The sequence below is a fragment of the Dipodomys ordii genome, unplaced genomic scaffold, assembly GCF_000151885.1.
Source record: "Dipodomys ordii isolate 6190 unplaced genomic scaffold, Dord_2.0 Scaffold113, whole genome shotgun sequence".
In the NCBI taxonomy this organism is placed as follows: domain Eukaryota; kingdom Metazoa; phylum Chordata; class Mammalia; order Rodentia; family Heteromyidae; genus Dipodomys; species Dipodomys ordii.
The window spans coordinates 4,770,269-4,789,972 of NW_012267329.1; the positions used below are offsets into that span (position 1 = coordinate 4,770,269).

General features: G+C 37.6%; 1 protein-coding gene and 1 pseudogene across 1 annotated transcript; one reads left to right on the plus strand and one right to left on the minus strand.

Annotated features, from left to right (window-relative positions):
- Positions 1-761: 761 nt before the first annotated feature.
- Positions 762-1,697, minus strand: LOC105995104 (olfactory receptor 1044-like). Its single transcript, XM_013028768.1, has one exon. The coding sequence runs from the start codon at positions 1,695-1,697 to the stop codon at positions 762-764; it is 936 nt and encodes a 311-aa protein (XP_012884222.1).
- Positions 1,698-18,453: 16,756 nt separating this feature from the next.
- LOC105995011 lies at positions 18,454-19,463 on the plus strand (annotated as a pseudogene).
- Positions 19,464-19,704: the final 241 nt, after the last annotated feature.

Consider the following 19,704-nt stretch of genomic DNA (forward strand, 5'->3'; position numbering starts at 1 on the left):
GGTTCTACCTACTTCTTTTGAGTACCTGCTTCCTGGCATTTTATTTTTCTGAACTCTAATTTTGTCTTTCTAAGGAATTATACTATTAGAGATCTCCCTTGAATCTACTATATTTCAGCTAATACATTTGTATACACTTACGTGCCAGCCACTGTATTTGCATATGAATTTGTAAGCTAAAGCTAGCTATATATAAAGGAAAACATGTATCCTTTGTTTCTCTGGGCCTGACTTCCATCCTTACTTTTGCTACCTGTTTTTCTATATTCATTAAAGGCATGCAGTATTTGAGCCATGTTTAAATTAAAGAATCTTTTTGTCAGGTGGCCTTGACATTTGACTAGTATCTGAAGCAATGTGTTATAAAGAAATGCTTTTAACTAACAATCATTTATTCTAACATAGCCTATTAAGACAGAAAATATGTTTCTAATAACAGGTTTTATACTCATCTCCATTAATGGATAGTTTTACCCAGAATGTTGCTTTGGGGAACCTTTTTGAATTCAGACCTCATATTGATATCAACTAGGGAGTACACCATTCAATTTTCAATCCATGAAGACATAGTTGTTGACATTCTAGTTCATGAATCAATTCTGATCTGCCCATAATAATTACTTTGGTTATTGAAAGCCTCAAATTAGATCGACTGCTTTCTGATTGGGTAGCAATTAGCCTGCTAAATTTCCATTGGATTGGTCATATCATGTAGTGGATCACCCACATTTTCGTAGTGTCATGTTCTGATAACCCACTCACTACGATGCTTTGCTTTCTAGTAATCTTTTCAGAGTATCCTTTACTTCTGTGTTCCTCAGGCTATAGATCAGAGGGTTAAGCATGGGAATTACAAGACTGTAAAACACAGAGACCACTTTGGTGTACTTCCACGAATTTTCTGCCTTAGGTTGCCGTAGGTACATGAAAAACAGTGTTCCATAGAAGATGATGACCACAGTGAGGTGGGAGGCACAGGTGGAAAATGCTTTGCACTTGCCTTCAGAAGACTGGATTTTTATAATAGAAAAGAGGATGCATATATAGGAGATGAGGACAGTAAGGAGGGAGCCAGTGAGATTCACGGCTGAGAAGATAAGGAGCTGTTGTTCCTTGTTGTGGGTGTCAGAGCAGGAGAGGGCAAGAAGAGGAGGGTCCGCACAGTAGAAGTGGTGGATCACATTGGAATTGCAGAAAGACAGCTGGAAAGTCAGGATGGTCTGTATTACAGAGTTCAGGAAGCCATAGGTGTAGACCCCTACCACTAACTCTTTGCAGACCCGCTCTGTCATAATAGCTGTGTAAATCAGAGGATTGCAGATAGCCATGTAGCGGTCATAGGCCATTGTAGCCAAGAGGAAGCATTCGGTTGTGGCAAAAGCACTGGAGAAGTACAGCTGAGCAAAACATCCTGAAAAGGAGATTGTTTTTTTCTTCACCAGTAAGTTCTGTAACATCTTTGGCCCAATGGATGATGAGTAACATAGATCAATGAAGGCCAGGTGGCTGAGGAAATAGTACATGGGAGTGTGGAGCCGATAGTCTGCCTTGATGAGCAGGATCAGTCCAAGATTTCCCACCAGCGTGATGAGATAAATTGCCAGGAACACCACGAAGAGAGGGAGCTGAAGCTCAGGGCGGTCTGTGAATCCCATGAGGACAAATTCTGTCACTGTGGTACAATTGCCTCTTGCCATTTTTGTATGCTTACCTGTTGTAAAAGAAAGGAAGATGGCTTAAAAGTGATCAGATACTTAAAAAGAACAAACCCTCAATGTCTTTATTTGGCCTTACATTCCTAATACTTGAAGGTTGTTGGTATCCCTTGGGCTTTATTCTGTTTAAGCAGATTAAAAAAAATCTAAGCGCTTTTCTTTGTGGAATCAGATTGTTATTTTCCTAGGACAAGCCATATTTTCATGTACTAGTGGAAGCATTTTCACTTCACTTCAATAAATACGTACTTTTGGGCTCCCCCTCAGGTGAAATTGCACACTTGGTGCTGGGATAGAGATTGAATGCCAAAGTATTTTTGTTTTCATGGAGTCTAATGGGAGAGCCCACACAACATTACTCTACAAAGGGCAATGACCTGAGTATGAATAGGGACTTATTCAGGGGTCTGAGGCCTAGGCTGGGAGAAACTGAATGTGGATGGTAGAAACTGTCCTCAATTCTTCTTCACTTATCAAAATATATTGTCCATCCTCAATGTGTTACATGCTAACATGAAAGCACTAAATGAAAGTGATACAAAGATGAATAAATTTGATCCTCCTTTAGTGAGCTCACAGGCTGGGAGGAAAGACATATATGTAAACAGCTAGTTGCAATTTAATGTGGACAATGTTGGGAAAGAACACTGCACTAATTTAACTTGCCTGCTGGCAGGGTGGTGTCTGTATGAGTGGAAGGTCATCAGTCTTTAAACAGGTGACACTGAATAACCCTCAGTAGTATGCTGGATACTTTCAGTTATAATGTAATACAATCATTTGGTAACATTTTCAAACAGCAGAGAGGGATATAAATTAAACAAGAAAGGAAACTCCAATCTTCTCCTATCTGCCTCCAATATAATTGCTTAAGGATGTCCAATGTCATCAGTTTCTTCCATATCCTTAAAATGCTAAGTAAAAACAAATATGGACATGCACATAGGCAAATGCATTCTTTTCTCCCCCTATATGAACAAGATCATGCATGCAGCTCTGCATCTTGTTTTCTTTATACATAAAGCAACTTGTATAAACCTATAGCATTCTTTTACTAACTGTGTCATCTTTAACTGAATTCTCTCTTAATAGACATTTAAATGTTAACATCCATATGCATATTTGCAGATAGAGGGTAACTGTTACAAGTAGAATTCAGGTCAAAATGTGCATATTAATTTTTGTCTTTTGAGAGTGACAAATTAAATCAGCTCTTTGATATGCATATTACCATCATTTAAATGGTTTTTCATTTATTCTTGAAAGCTTACATGACATTTCTTTCCTTGTGTTACACAGAAAGTTTCAAATGGTTTGATGTCAAATCTTTTCCTTTTTGAAGTCTCATCTTTGTATCATGGTTGGATAAACATTTCTCTATTTAATATTATTTAAATCACCTCGCATTTCACTTTAGACATTTACTAGATTTCATTTTTACATTACAGGCTTTGATTTACTTGGAGTTTAACTTTGATATAAAGAATGAGGTAATCAGCTTCTTTTATTTCTTCAATAGCTAGCCAGATATCCTGACATAATTTACTGGCAATATCATTTTGACTTCTAATTTTGCTGATTTTTGAACTCAAGCTGTATGGTATACCAAAGCATCCTTAAGATACTTGGGCCAATTTCTGATATTTTTGCAATGCTTTCCTGAACCATGGACAAACATTTAAATATAGTAGCTGTACAATTCATTTTAATGTCTGGTTACAATTTTTCTGTTATCCTCACATGCATAATTTTTTCTGGTGAAAACTTTCATCATTGTTTTAAGAAGTTATTAAAGAAAAAACAATCCTGTGTATAACTGGAATGCTATTGGATTGAACTAATATGCTTAGGTGGGGATAACATATCTTTACAATAGAATTTTCTTGTCTATATATTGGTCTCTTTAAATTTTGCAGATATAAGCCCTACATATTTATTTGTCTTGTTTACTTATTTGATTTATAGGACTTTTGATCTTTTTGTCACTATTTTAAATCAAACTATTTCATTTTGTGAACCATTTAAGTATTATGTACATGTAGGAATGCTATTAAGTTTTGTAAGTTAATTTTATAATATGTTCTTTACAATCATATCCTATCACTTAAAATCATTTTTAGTTGATTTTCTTGGGTTTTTCAAATGCATATTCATATTATATAAAGAAGATGGGAATTTCCTTTCTCATTTTTCATTATTTTTCTCATTCCTTTCTCTTCTTTAATTATATAGGTTAGCTGGGCCCCCGTGGCTCACACCTGTAATCCTAGCTACTCAGGATGCTGAGATCTGAGGATTGCAGTTTGAAGCCAGCCTAGGCAGGAAAATCTGTCTCCAATAAACTACTAAAAAAAAACAAGCCAGAAGTGTCACTGTAGCTCAAGTGGTAGAGTGTTATTCTTTTGAAGAAGTTCAGTGACAGTACCCAGGCTCAAGCCCTAGGACCAGAAAAAAGAAACATATAGACATTGACAAACTGCAAAGGTGTGGTGTATTTAAGAGCAGGTTTCTCAGGACAGTCTGTCTTTGACTTTCACAGTGTCCATGGCAAGAATAACAAATACAGGCTGATATAGCCATAGATTTGGAGATATTTGAAAGTTACAGACCAATACAGCAAAGTAATAAACTATATTCTATTGTTCCTTCTAAGCTTTATAATGCCCTGACAAAACACTGTTTGTGGGATTCTGTGAGTTTTGTGCTGGAATGCAGGGGTGTGAGGAGACGTGTCTCCAGCCTAGCACGTGCAGAGGCTGGGACATACCAGTTGGCAAGTACATGCTCTGCTCATACTTTACAGTCAACTCTTGGCAACCCTTAAGCCCTAAGTATGAAAATATCATTAGTGTGGCTTACTCTTTTCAGGGTTATCTGGGAGGCTTACAAGGCTCCTATAGACTCTGAGAGTAAGCTGGCAGTCTTTTGAGTAAAGAATTTTAGGGTCCCATTACATGGAAAGCTGTCAAGAAATAGTAGTTAGTGTGGCCAGTGTGGGAGGGTATATACCTTTGGCCTCATAGACTCCTCATCCACACGGTAGGAAGAGTCCTACTTAATAGATTTAAAGTAAGAAGCCACGTTGGGCCCCTGTGACTCACACATATAATCCTATCATTCTAGCTAATCAAGAGTCTGAGAACTGAGAATCATAGTTGAAAGCTAGCCTGGGCTTGCAAATCTGAGAGACTCTTACTTGTAATTAGCTAGGAAAAACAAACAAACAAAAGCAAAAACCAACTAACCAACCAACCAACCGACCAAAACAAAACAAAACCCCCCAAACCAACTGGGAAGTGGAGGTGTGGCTCTGTTGTAGAGTGCCAGCCACGAGGGAAAGGCAAGCAAGTGCTTGAGGCTCTGAAATTCAGGCCCTGGAATTGGTGCACATGCACATGTGTACAGACACAGACACACACAGACACACACACACACAGATACACACACACACACACACACAAACACAAATTGTGGGACCAGGCAGGGGTTCTGTGTGTTTGGATTAAGGTTAATATTGCCCATCAAGGCTAGATAACTGAGGGTCTAATATCCCATTTTTAAGGAGCAAGGTTTGCATTCTGTAGATAGTAGGCAGCTTTGGAAATAAACTGAGATGCCTGTTGGAAAATAAAAAGCCTCTAAAGTGAAGGACAGATTAAAGGAGAGTGTGTTTAGTCAGAGAGACTGAGTCAGTATATCTAAGGGAATGTTTAGAGACTGTGAAGTCTCTTGGGTAAATACAAGTGAATGTGGACAAGATTTGTGCGAGACTAAGTGGATGGGGTTAGAAGTGAGTCGTATTGTGGAGTGCTGTGAGATTTAATAACTAGTTCAGCAGTGGACAGAGACTCATAAAACAATAAAGTAATGAAAATATTTGTCCAATCTTCTGGTTTCAGGGAGCCAATCTAGCAACATGTAAGAGATGGATTGAAGAGAGAAGGAGAGGGAGAAGGACAGAAAAGGGGAGAGGGAGAGGATAAAAGGAGGAGGTAATAATACTTGATGGGAAATGTACTCATTACCTTGTTCATGTAACTGTAGCCCCTCTGTACAGTATTTTTTACAATGAAAACATATAAAAAGAGAGAGACAGAGGGAGAGAGAAGCTGGAACATTTTCCATGTAAGAGATAGCACTATTTGAATGAGAAAATGATGGTAGAAATAAAAAAGGAGATAGGTATGAGAGATAACACAGAGATAAAATATGTATCACTATAATTGACTAAAATTCTCAATTTTCAAGTTTGGGGATCAGAATAATGATGATGTGAGAACTGATAGTTTAGCTCAAAATTTCGGTATCTCTTTCATAGGGAGAGCAGATACTTTTTTGTTAGGCTGGCAGTGAGGTTTGACCTCAGGGCTTTGTGATCTGCTTGGCTTTTTCATTCAAGGCTGGTGCTCTGCCACTTGTCATATCCCCACTTCTACCTTTCTGCTGGTTAATTGGGGCTAAGAGTCTCCTGCATTTGTTTGCCCAAGCTGGCTTTGAACCATGATTCTCAAATCTTAGTCCCTTTAGTAGCTAGGATTAAAGGTGTGAGCCACCAGCACCTGTCAAGCTGACACATTCTAACACACACACACACACACACACACACACACACACACACACACACGTTTATGTACATGTATCAAGATTAAATATCATAAAATTAAAAGTAGAAGATAATTGTGAGAAAAAAATCAAATTCTCACAGTGTAGTTGTCTAACCTCATTGCTACAAGGCAGTGATTTTAGTAGAAACAGAAAGTCTAGGCTAGAAGCGAATTAAGAGGGCAGAGTGTTGAAGCAGTGTGAAAGGATGGCAGAGGCCGTTCTGCAGCTGGAACTGATGAGCCTGATTGGGGATGGAACGTGGGAAAGAAAGATAACCCAAAGACAGGAAAATAGGTGAAAGTAAGGGATCTAGGATAGGATTTCAGGGAAGTTGTTCCTTTAAGGGCAGACAAGAATAGTTAGTAGTGGACAAAAGGTGCTCCAAGGTATTTTCAGGCTGGCTTCTATTAGGGAATAGGAAGGAGCCCTTCAAATACAATTCCTGACTGATGCTGTTTTGTCATGGTCATGCTTCTCTCAATTATATCTTAAAATCAAACCAAAGTTTGAGATCCTCAGACAGTGTATTTAAATAATCTTACTCAGTAACATAATGCTGTGAAATGTTTATTGTTCAGAATTTGGTAGCAAAATCTTTTCAATTCATGTCTAGAATTAGTCAAGTGTCCTTGCTGCCATTTAAATTATGTCAGTTCCCATCTGAAATGGACATGGAAGGTTTAGTATGTCTGGAGGAGCCCAAAGCCAAGTGTGCAGGCTTTTTTTACTTAACGTCTTTTACATGACCAAAGATTTGACTATTAGCTGTTACTGATGTGACTTCATACTTGCCTGTGACGTTTCTACGATGTGGTTAATGAGTTTTAATTAGAAGATTTAAAAATGTATATATTATTAGCTAAATATTGATTTATTATTATGTGAAATATTATCCTGCATTCACCAAGTCATCTTTTGAATTAGTCTTGAATTAATCTCTAAATTTGAGTTTATTGACAATGTATATGTTTAGTCTATTAGCTCAGAATACAACTAGACCCAATGATAAATTCCAGGAGAAACAAAGCAACAAATTCTTTCTCTCTCCTCTTCCCTACCTCTTTTTCTCTCTCACTTTACTTGTGTTCTGTCACTTGAGCCATGCCTCAAGCCCAGTTCTTTGCTGGTTATTTTGGAGAATGGAGTCTTGTAGACTTTTTTGTTCTGGGATGACTTACAATTCTTTGGATCCCAGTCACCTAAATAGCTATGATTATGGATATGAACCATTGGCATCTGGCTCTAATAGTAAATATTGACTTTAAATTTATTGAATATAGTGTTATTTTTTCCACTTTATAAATGAGGAAATAGACATAGAAATGTTCAGTAATGAACATGAAGTAATGAAGCTGGGATTAAAAACTTCCAGTAATTTGCTAAATTCACAAAGTAATGTCAGGATATAAAACTAAGTAAGCTAATTCTAGGGCATTCTGTCTAAATTTGACTCTTCCCATTTGTGACTTCTTAGTACTTATTTACTTCATGATTTTATTTTATTTTTTACTAAGTTAGATTCCCATGAGATAACTTGAGGCATCTTGAGATGTATTTGCTAACACTTCTCAATTTGTTCAGGCACGATTTACTTTTTATTGAACCAATATAGTCAACATTTGAGAATTCCAGAATGTGTTTTGTTCCTTACATTAATTATTATGTATGAAAAACTCAACCAACCTGAGAAAGAATATTTCTCCTTTTTTCCTGGTCTTATCAGGCTTGAACTCAGAGCTTCAGACTGGCTTGCCTTGCTTGCTCTACCATTTGAGCCAGGCTTCCAGCCTAGCCTTTTGTTTCTTAATTGGTGTTGGGATCTCCTACACTTTCTTCCCTGGGTTGACTTTGAACTAGGAGTCTCTAGGTCTCAGCCTCCCGACTAGCTAGGATTGCAGGGGTGAGCTACCAGGGCTTCACAAGAAGCATATTTAATTTCTGTAGAGGAACTGACACATGAATTACTTTGAGAAGATTTACCTAGCTATTTTCTAGACCTAGGAAATTTTTTCTCCTCCAAAGTATTGTTGATTTCAGAGATTTTTGGGAGTTCCTCATGTTCTTACTATGGTTTATTTATGGGATAGGACATTGACAAAAATTTCCATTTTTTCCAAGTAATAGTCACCATTCTTTTATTTAAATTCAACCATCTTTTCTATTTGGTTTCTGATGGAAACAAAGCACTCTTTCCTCTTTACAGTCCCAGAACTGGCACTTTTTCTTAGCTGCCTGTGATTTGGTGCTGTGACAGCCTTCGAAGTAAATACAACTTACCCAACATGTATCAGATGGTTAGTCAGGATTCCCAATACCCTGGAAGCATCCAATGAGGGTATTTCCAGTCTGACAAGTCAGCCTCTTCATGTCAGACCGAAAGGCTTTGTTTCTGGATTCCACACCCACAAACCTGTCACTATTTATAAGGCTGAGGTGTAATGAGTCTGTGATGTCTTGTTTTCCAGAGCTTCCTAGATCCCAAGGGAACAGGGCTTCTGTGAGATACTTTACCTTTGATTTTTCATCACTCTTAGGAATTAAAATGCCTGCATCATCCTGGTAGCAGATGATGACTCAGGCTGTGGTGCTTTGGTGTCTGATGACTCCGAGTCCAGAAGTTTATGGTGTGTTGATGAGATACGGCCCTCTTGCCCTTCCCTGGACACCTGCAACAGGTGACCTTGAAGTTATAACCTGTGGCGAGGGTCCTGTGAATATTTTATAGTGGGGGATAGAGAGGATTATACAAAGATTAGATTAAGGTGCACCTAGTGGACATTTTTGTGTGAAAAGTATGGATCATCTTATCTAGTATATTTATCCTAATGGAATTTCAGAAAAAAGTAGTCTTCAATTTTTCTATTGTTGTGTACCTTCTATTACATGAGATTAAAGAAGAATATCATATATAAACCTATGTCAGTAGCTAAATATTCAAAGGGACCCTTAGGCCTCTTTGCTTGTCTTTTTCTCTTCCCCATCCATCCCTGGATGGAAATTAGGCCAATCAATGATTTCTGGTGGGGCCAGAGTCAGTTTATCAATGCATCTATATTTTTTCCCTCCTGGCTACTATGGTAAAAGGATCAAGACAAGGTCTTCTAGGTTGAAACCACAGTAATTTAGCATAACCCTTGGAACACAAAGAATTTTATCCTCAGCCTTGAGATTCAAGGCAAAACAGAGTTTCCTGGAAGTAGAAAGCACATTATTGTTTTTCCCTAAGCATTTCCTAGCATCCTCAATTCATACCAAAGACGGGGGAACTGGAAAAAAGCCTGATTAAGTTCAGACCTAATTCCTGATTCTAGTACCTTCTCAGTAAGTCTTCCATTTTAAGTAACTTGTAACAGGCAAGTCCATAGCTTTCCATGATAGTTATGGTGGAGAATTTCTAGGCTATGCATAGTGAAGAGCGAAGGGTGAATTTGATTGACTAACTTAAGAAGTCTGTGCTTAAGCTGGGCACTGGTGGTTCATGCCTGTAATCCTAGCTATGCAGAAGGTTGAGATCTGAGAAAAATTGGTTCAAAGACAGCTGGAGCAGAAGAGTTCATGAGTCTGTTATCTCCGATAAACCACCAGAGCAAAAAATCTGGAAATGGTGCTGTGGCTCAACGGGAGAGCACTAGCTTTGAGCAAAAAAAGCTGAGAGACAGCACTCCAGCCGTGAATTCAAGCCCCACAATCAACAGAAAAAAAAGTCAGTGCTTTTTCAAATACATGATTTAATCTCAGCCAGGTTACCATAGCAATAAACAGTGGGATTTTTGTTTTTGGAGTCCCTATGCCTATCTTGGGTAGTAAGTAAAAGTGGCTGGAGTAGAGGACTTTGTCAAAGAGTTAGCTGAATGACTGTCAAGGGCGTCACAATTCATCACTATCATTTCACTGCCTAGTCCCAGTTCAAATGGTTTTTGATGTATTTTTAAGCAAGAATTGATTTTTCTGTGGAAATTTTTAGTCCATAATGAGCCAATACTTGAGGTTGAATATCTGGCGGAGAAATGTAGTTAGGTCTTCTAAAATCTGGGCTTGAAGAAACCAGATGACAATGTGAATCTTGTTTGGATGAGTGCCAGGAGGTGAAAAAGAGGGGGAGAAAATGACACTTAGGTCTATGGAGGAAGACTAGCCTTGGGATTTCTAAGCCAGTTATACTATGTCCTATTTCTCAGAAAAACTGGGAAAGAGTCTTTTAGTTGAAGGGTGCTATCAATGAGATGCTTTAAGAAGGGCAGGGTGTTTTTAAGCATTTGCAATGTCATGAGAGTTAATTTTCACACATTTAACTGGAGATCCTCTTTGAAATATTTTCTAGATTATAAGAAGCTTGGTAATGCTAATTATTCAGTGTGGTGCAAGAGGTATAAATTAAGACTAGGAGTACTTTGTTGTAGCCAACCGGGAACCTACAGAAATTTGATGAAAGTTGCTCGGAATGATTATTTTTTAATATATTTTAAAAATTGTTATTATACATGTGATGTACAGAGGAGTTACAGTTATATAAATCAGTTAAAGAGTACATTTTTTTTCTCCCAGGTTTTCCTTCCCGTCCCCACCCACAAGTTGTATAGTTCATTTTCAACATAGTGTCCAGTGAGTTACTACCTCTACATTTGTCCCACCATTTCTTTGCTTCTCTGAATTATTATGGTTGCCCTGGAGTAGCTGATGTGCTGATGCATTTAGTTTGAGGCTTGAGAACTTTACTATAAAGCAAAGTAGTTTTATAGTATAGTGACCTTCAGATCTCAGCTTTCTGAGTAGCTGGGATTACAGGCATAAGCTTCCAGTGCCCAACCAAAAGTCCCTTTTTTAAATTGTGAAAATACCATACAGAGGGATTACAATTACATGAGCAAGTTAATGAGTCCATTTTTTAAAATCAAGCATTGCTGCCTTCTCCTTTGTTTCCCCTTACTATCCCTGCCCTCCCATCTCCAAAGGTCACTTTTTATGTTAGGTTTAAAATGTCACCTTTAGTCATTCATGCTATTCTATTCACTGTTTATGTCAGATTCTATTTGATTAAACCCTGCATCTCTACCATTTCTGATTCCTCACACTTGCTCAGGATGTGATGAAACTCAGAGATTAATTTCAAGTTTGTTGTTGATTTCTGGATTAAACCCGACAAAATGGCCCTTTACACTGGTGGGGCAAGTGTATATTCAAACAGTAGTCACCATATAGTACTTGGCAGATATTATAAAATTGTTTTAAAATACCATTTTTGAAAAAAATGCAAAAGAGCCAGATAGTTTCAGCCTTCTATGAAGGAAAAAAGTGTACTTCTTGAAGGCTGTGATTCCTTTTAGACTATTATAGTTAGTTTTCTCTATTTGTGGTTTCATAGCCATGGTTACATGTGGAGAGCTGCGGGAGCTGCGACCAAAGACGGCTGCAAAAGCAACATTGTAGCTAAAATGGCAGGGCGGTGTGGTGTGGCTGCGACCTAAGATGGCATGGGCTCCCGCCTTCCGTCTTCCCGGTGACGAGTGCTCTCTGTAAAAAACAACTCCTTATATGGCTATGACTTGGCTCCTAGTTTGCTTCCGTGTTTGCAGTCCTATCAGTATATGCCGCGTGTGGCGCTTCAGGATTGGCCATCCAGGAGGCTTATAACTGGAGCGCGGGGGAGGGGGGGGCGGGGCGGCGGATGGGAAGGAGAAACGAGGAGAAGCAGGAAGAAGAAGGAAGAAGCGGGCAGGAGAGAAGCAAGAGAGAAGAAGCTGTAAACAAGGTCCTGAATAAACCGCCTGAAAGAAGAACCTGTTGTCGCGTCATCCTTGCGGGTCGAGGCGGTCGCGACAGTTACAACCAATTATAAATTTATTTTGGGGGGTGGAAAGGAGTAGGGAGGATTGAAATCAAAGCCTCATGTATACTTGTCAAAAACTCTACCACTTAGCTGCATTCCACCCTGAAATATTTGGAAAACATCACATTTGTACTGACTTGAATTTATGTGGACCATTCCTTACTATTTCCTAAACCAGAGTACAGTAAGTAGTTATATAACATCTACATTGTATTAAGTACTATGGGTAATCTAGATATGATATATATAGAAGTGTTGGGTGCACGTGACATACAGTTTATGTAAAGGACTTGGGCAGCCACATAGTTTGGTATCCATGGGAGACTAGTCTGTGATCCCCCATGGAACCAATTCCCTATGGTTGCCAAGACATGAGTGCAGATAGAAGATTAAGAATTAATGCCATCTCCAGCGACTCCAATGTCCATTATCTAAGGCTATGGCATGACTTGCAGATGTACTGCCTTGACTGTGGAAGCAAGGATGGGCAGAGATGGTGTCTTGCCTACACATCTTCTAGGTCTTTGTTTTATTTCTTCCCTTTATCTTCAGTTCCAAATGGTATAGACGTGAAATCCAGGGCCTAATCTGACTACAAGCAAATGTTGCTTTGGTCCCTTAAGACTCATTAAGCTATCTATTCTGAGCCAACTAAGCCAAGCCCCAAATTTAGTTTCATATAAACAACTTTCAGATCAAATGCAGTTAATTCTTCCCATAAGCTTAAAAATGAATTTGCTTATGATTGTAAAAAGAAAAGGCAGCTTCTCTTTCAGATCAGAGCCAGCATGCAAGTAAGACTGAATAGTCATGATAATAAAGGCAGGAGTAGTAGTAGTAGGTCGTAGTGGTAGTAATAAATGAGTTTTAGCATTGTGATTAGAGGTGAAAGTGTGTGTATTCACAGACAGGATTGGAATCCAAGCTCATCCCCTTACCATTCATATGATCTATGGCAGATTATTTAATGTTTCTCTGCTTCTATTTCCTTAGATGTCAACGCTTGATAATAGAAGTCCTTCTCAGTGGGCGGTTGAACATCTTAAATTAACTAAGACAGTAAAACTATTCTTTGTGCTATTTATTGCTTTCATATTATTAACATTATCCAATATGTAATAGTACTTGTGTGTGCTGAACATGACTTTTAATATTGTTCTAAATCCATGACTTTTACCATCTTTTGGGTACAGCTTATATAAAGCAAAATGTTCCATTATTAGCTACTGAAAACTGCATAAGGCTGTAAATTCAAGCACCTATTATGACACAGAATATTATCACCATCCACCCAGTTCTCTGGTCCTGCTCTACAGAAGCATCTACTATTCTAGTATTTTTCACTATTGTTTAGTTAAAAATTTCATACTATTGAGATAATATAATACATCCTTTTTTTGGTGCCAGTCATGGGGCTTGAACTCAGGGCCAGGGCTCAGATTCCTGAGCATTTTTGCTCAAGGCTAGCTCTCTACCACTTAGAGTCACAGTTGTATTTCTGGTTTTGTTTGGTAGGTAGTTGAAGATAAAAGTCTCATAGACTTTCTTGTCCCAGCCGGTTTTGAATTGTGATTCTCAGATCTCAGTGTCTTTAGTATCTAGGGTTACAGGTGTGAGCTACTGGTGCCTGGCCAGTATGTCATTTTTTATTTAAGGTAATCCTAATCTCAGTCAACATGCTTATGAAACTCATTCATGTTATTGTGTATCAGTGGTGTTCTTGCCCTTTCTTGCTGCTATATTCTAATATGTCAGGGTGTATGGCCATTTTTCTATAAATGGCAACATGAGTTGTTTCCATTTTGTAGAAGAATGCTAGCTATTAAAGTTGGCAAAAAAGTGAAAACTTCAGTAGAGAAAAATCAGTGAAATCTAAAGCTGTTTCTTTAAGATTGTCAACAAAAATTTTAAGCCTTTAGCTAGACTGAGTAAAACAAAAAGAGACAACTCAAATTGTTTGGGTAAAAAGGTATAAGAAAAAACAAAGGAGGGGGTAAAAATGTTCAACAAGAAATGTACTGGGAAGCACAAGTACTATAAAGCAAAATAAAATGAAAACTCAGTAAAAAAAAAAAAAAGAAATGTACTGGGATGGTAGGGGAAAAAACAAAGGAGGAGGCAACAATGCTGGATAAGAAATGTACTCATTACCTTGCTCATGTAACTGTGACCCCTTTGTACAGTATTTTCACGATAAAAAACTTAATTAAAATTTTTTTAAAAAAGAAATGTACTCATTACCTTACTCATGTAAACATAACCCCTATGTACAGCATCTTTACAATAAAATAAAATTAAAAAAATAATAAAAGAAAGAACACTGCCAATGACTTCATGAAAATAAGAAGTACTTGAACAAAGGCCTGAAAATAAATCAGAAAACTTTGGAGAAAGGAACACACACACACACACACAGACAGACATATATGTGCAAACACACTTGCTTTCACATTTGTTTAAATGGAGTTGAAAAAGTACTTTCTTAGGATTTTTAGTAATGTCTTTGTATGGTGCTTATTCTCTCACAGAAGAAGCAGAATCATTAAGAAGAAGTTATGAGGAGGGGCGCTGTGGATGCTGCCACCAGGTGCTAACTGAAGAAGGGCAGAAGTGTAGCTGTGTATAACAATGAATTAGGACTTTTGAAACTGGGACAGTTTTGCTAAAACTAGTTTTAAAATTACAGTGGGGGGGCGCAGATAAGAAATGTACTTGATAAGAAATGTACTCATTATATTGCCCATGTAATTGTAACTCCTCTGTACAGTATTTTCATAATAACGAATTAAAAAAATTACAGTGGAATTACTCTATTTAATTGTGTACAGGTTCTTGTATATGTTTATGATGACATTCCTTATGTGTTAGTGAAAATAAAATCATTACATTTAGAATTCTTTCATGTAATCCTTGTTTTTCTTTTCCTTTTTGTGAGTCATGGGGATTGAACTGTGGGCGTAGGCACTGTCCCTGAGGTCTTCAGCTCAAGGCAAGCCCTCTTCTACCACTTGAATCACAGTGTTACTTCCTATTTCATGTCATCTTGTCATCCCAGATTTATCTTGGCAGCAGTTCCATTGTCTCATGGACTCCCTGGTGGATGAGAACCTCACTGCAGTGACAAAGTTCATTGTGTTGGGTTTAACACAGGACTGAATTCTTCTAGTCATCTTCATCATTTTCTTATGCATCTACCTGGAGCCAGTACCTGGCAATCTCTGAGCAGTCCTCTTATCAAAGTGTCTACTTTTTTCTTGAGCAATTTGGCTTTTGCTGACATTGAAATTGAGAGTATATGGCCTCCTTAATAATTGAGAAGTATTCAAGAGAGCAATCTGACATTTTACTCTTCTGGAAGTCACCCTAACATTTTCTGATTAATATTTTCATGCACAGTTTTTTTTTTATTGTGAGAATACCATACAGAGGAGTTAAAATTACATGGGCAAGATAATGAGTACATTTCTTATCAAGCATTGTTGCCTCCTCTTTGTTTCCCCTTCCCATCCCTTCCCCTTCTCCCTTCCTCCCCCCACCCGATAATTCCCCCAAAGTTGTAAAGTTCATTTTTCAACATAACGACTTGTACATCTCATTGTTGCAATGGGTCCACATGTATCCCTAGTTAAATGATTTGTTTTTTCCCTTTCCCCTTCACAAATTATACCAACATCAAATACAGTGAAAGCATGGGTTATACCATGGGGGAGGGACATACAAAGCAACAAAGATATCATCTTATAAATATGTTAGAAACAATTCTGGAAGAATAATAGAGATCTTGAGTTATTTTGATCCTTGAACTTGAACTTAAGTTGTTTTGATCCTTGAACTTGAACTTTACATGGTATTCCAATTCAACTTATTTTAATTTGAGATGATCATAGAGGGCTTTTTGAAACTGATTGCATTAGTATTTCATTCATATTACTATAACAGTATTTATATAGCATTAATAAGCTTACTAAAGCACTATTTTCTCTTTCAAATGTATAAAATATGAAATAAAATTTAAGTTTTAAATATTTTAAAAATTAAAAATATTATTTTTATTGTTTTGGATTGGTTCTGGGTCTTGAACTCTGGGCCTAAGCACTGCCCCTCAGCACTTCAGCTCGAGACTAGCGTTTTGTCAGTTGAGCCACAGTGCCACTTCTGGTTTTCTGGTGGTTTATTGGAGATAAGAGTCTCATGCATGGCCTTTCCTGCCTGCTGGCTTTGAAATATGATCCTCAGATCTCAGCCTCCTGAGTAGTTAGGATTAGAGGCATGAGCCACTAGAGCCTGGCTAAATTTTATTTGTATCTAATATAATTAATCTTATAAAATTTACTTTTAATTAAATTTTAATTTATTTTAAATTTTAAATTTAAATTTACTGTCTAATATACTGGTTACTTATAACTCGCATTCGCTCCCTAATTTTGTTTCTTTCTGGTTAAGTTTGAGAAATAATTGTTACTTTTTACTTTTACTTTTTATTTTATTATCAAGCAGTTGTACAACCAGTTTTCAATTCCAAGAATCAGGTTCTGAGTAGAGTGCATCTTCATCAATGTTACCCTTTCCATCATTCTCTCTTATTTTTTCCCTTTCTAGTTTTACCCTCAAGCTATGTAACGCAATTTTTACCTAATGGACATTGGGTATAATAACTACATTTATTCTCTCTTTTTACTTAAAACAATTTTATCCTGAAATGTAAAACATTCCTGTGACCCTGTAACATGTAGAATTAAGAATATTAAACAAATCTGTTTTCTGGGTGTATTAGATTTTGTGGTTTCTATAATTTAATTTTCATTATTAAATAGTTATATAAGGAACAGAAATCAGATTTTGGGCTTCATATTTGTGACTTACCACTTGCTATGGAATCATGAGCAAGTTCCATATTCTTCTCCAGACTCTGCTTAATTCAGTTCTGCATGATGTACAATATATCATTTTTGGAACATGTAATGTATACATTTATGTATGTGTCTATATGTACACATAATTCAATATGTGTATAATTCTTAGCTGCATGCTTATCATTCAAGAAGCAAGCCAATATATATGAGCAGCTATTTGAGCCTTCTTTTTAACAGCCTTTCTACTTTTTTTTCTTTCAGTACAGTCAGGTCTCCTTGGGGTTATGATCAACTATTTTGACTTTTTAATTTTCCCTTAAAGCTATATATTATATAGAGTTAAGATGCCATTCAGTAGATAATGGATCAAGAAAATGTGGCATATATACACAATGGAATTCTATGCCTCCATCAGAAAAAATGACATTGCCCCATTTGTTAGCAAATGGAAAGACTTGGAAAAAAAAATATATTAAGTGAAGTAAGCCAGACCCAAAGAAACATAGGTCCCATGGTTTCCCTTATTTGCAATAACTAGTATATGTCTGAGACAAGCAGAAAAGGTCTGATAAGTTGATGTTAGCTGAAATGAACCCCAAGATAAGGACTCAAATGACTTTTCTTTCTTGCTATTGTTTCTAACATATTTATAAGATGATTTCTTTGTTGCATTGTAAGTCATTCCCCCATGTTATAACCCCCGTTTTCACTGTATTTGATGTTGGCATAATTTGTGGAGGGGAAGGAAAAATCACAAATTGTTTAAATAAAGATACAGGTGTATCCATTACAACAATGAGATATACAAGACGTTATGTGGAAAAATGAACTTTACAACTTTGGCGGGGGTACGGGGGGATGGAATGGGAGGACAGGGATGGGAAGGGGAAACAAAGGAGGAGGGAACAATGCTTGATAAGAAATTTACTCATTACCTTGCTCATGTAATTGTAACCCCTCTGTACAGTATTTTCGCAATAAAAAATCTTATTAAAAAAGAAAATATAAATACAAAGGAAAAGAGATAGCATAGGATAAAATTTTGGGGTCTGGTTTTAAATTTATAGTTTAAATTTATAGACAGAATCACCATTCCATGTAAATGCATACTGGTACACGAATATGTTTATGATGATTGTCGATATGTATTAATGAAAATGAAATAATTGCATTTATAATCATTTAATGTAATCTGTTCATCCCAGATTTATCTTGGCAGCAGCTCCATTGTCAGATGGATTCCCTGGTGGATGGGAACCACACTGCAGTAACAGAGTTCATTCTATTGGTCTTAACATATGACCCAGTCCTTTGAGCTATCTTCTTCATCATCATCCTGTGCATCTAGTGGGTGACTGTATCTGGCAGTCTCTGCACAATCCTTCTCATCAGCATCTCCACTCAGCTCGACCAACCCATGTAGTTTTTTTCTGAGCAATTTGGCTTTTGCTTCATGATCTTTTCAACTTCTGGAACACTGAACATGCTGGTTAACATCTTGGTGGAAAGAAAAACAATCGTCTACCATGCATGTGGCTTCCAGCATGGTTCAACTTGTTTCTTTTGGCTTTTTGAAGGCTTTATTTTAGCTGCCATGGCCTCTGATAGCTTTATAGCCATCTGCAACCCACTACTGTATTCAACCAAAATGTCTACACAATTTGTATGCTGTTAATTGTAGTAGCTTTCATAGGTGGATGTTTAATGGCTTCATCCTTTACAATTTCCTGTGTGTGTGTGTGTGTGTGTGTGTGTGTGTGTGTGTGTGTGTGTGTCCTAGGACTTGAACTCTGGGCCTGGGTGCTGTCCCTTAGTTATTCAGTTCAAGGCTAGTGTTCTTCCACTTAAGCCATAGCACAATTTCCGGCTTTTTCTGTTTATGTAGTGCTGAGGAATGGAACCCAGGGCCTCATGCGTGCATGGCAAGCACTCTACCACTGAGCTACCTTCCCAGCCCCACCATTTCTTTTTTTCCTTTAGTTTTCTGTGGGCCAAGTAGAATCAATCATTTCGCTTGTGATTTTTCTCCTTTAGTTGAGCTCTTCTGTTCTGATGTCAGTATCCTCACAAGTACTCCTTCATTTTCTTCTAGTTTTTCATGTTTCCACTGTATATGTCATAGCCATCTCCTACATCTACATCTTATCACCATCCTGAAGCTGTGCTCCACTGAGGACGCCAGAAAGCCTTCTCCATCTGCACCTCCCACCCACTGTGGTCACTCTGTTCTATGGGCCAGTTACATTTATTTATATGTGGCCCAAATCCACTGACCAGCTACTCCACTGACCAGAAAAGGTGATATCTGTGTTCTACATGGTGGTTATCCTCAGGTTGAACCCCTCATCTACATCCTCAGGAATAATGAGACCAACGGGGCTCCGAAGAGACAGTTTGGGAGGAAAATGTTTTCTTAATGAGACATTACTTTGTACAGTTTCTTATAGCAATTACTTTTCATAGTTGTATTAAAGAGAAGCTGAGTATCTGTTATCATCATCTCATCATCATCATCAGCAGCAGCAGCAGTATTACCATCCTTGTCATCATTATAATCATTAGCTTTAAGTAGTCATACCACAGAGTTCCATTCAATACAGCAGTTCATAAGTTTGATATGTGTTGGTCTTACTATCCAAGGTGGGTATTTGTTAAAGCTTTGGTCCCTAGTATTGTGCTATTAGGAGTACTGAAGGGAGGTGGG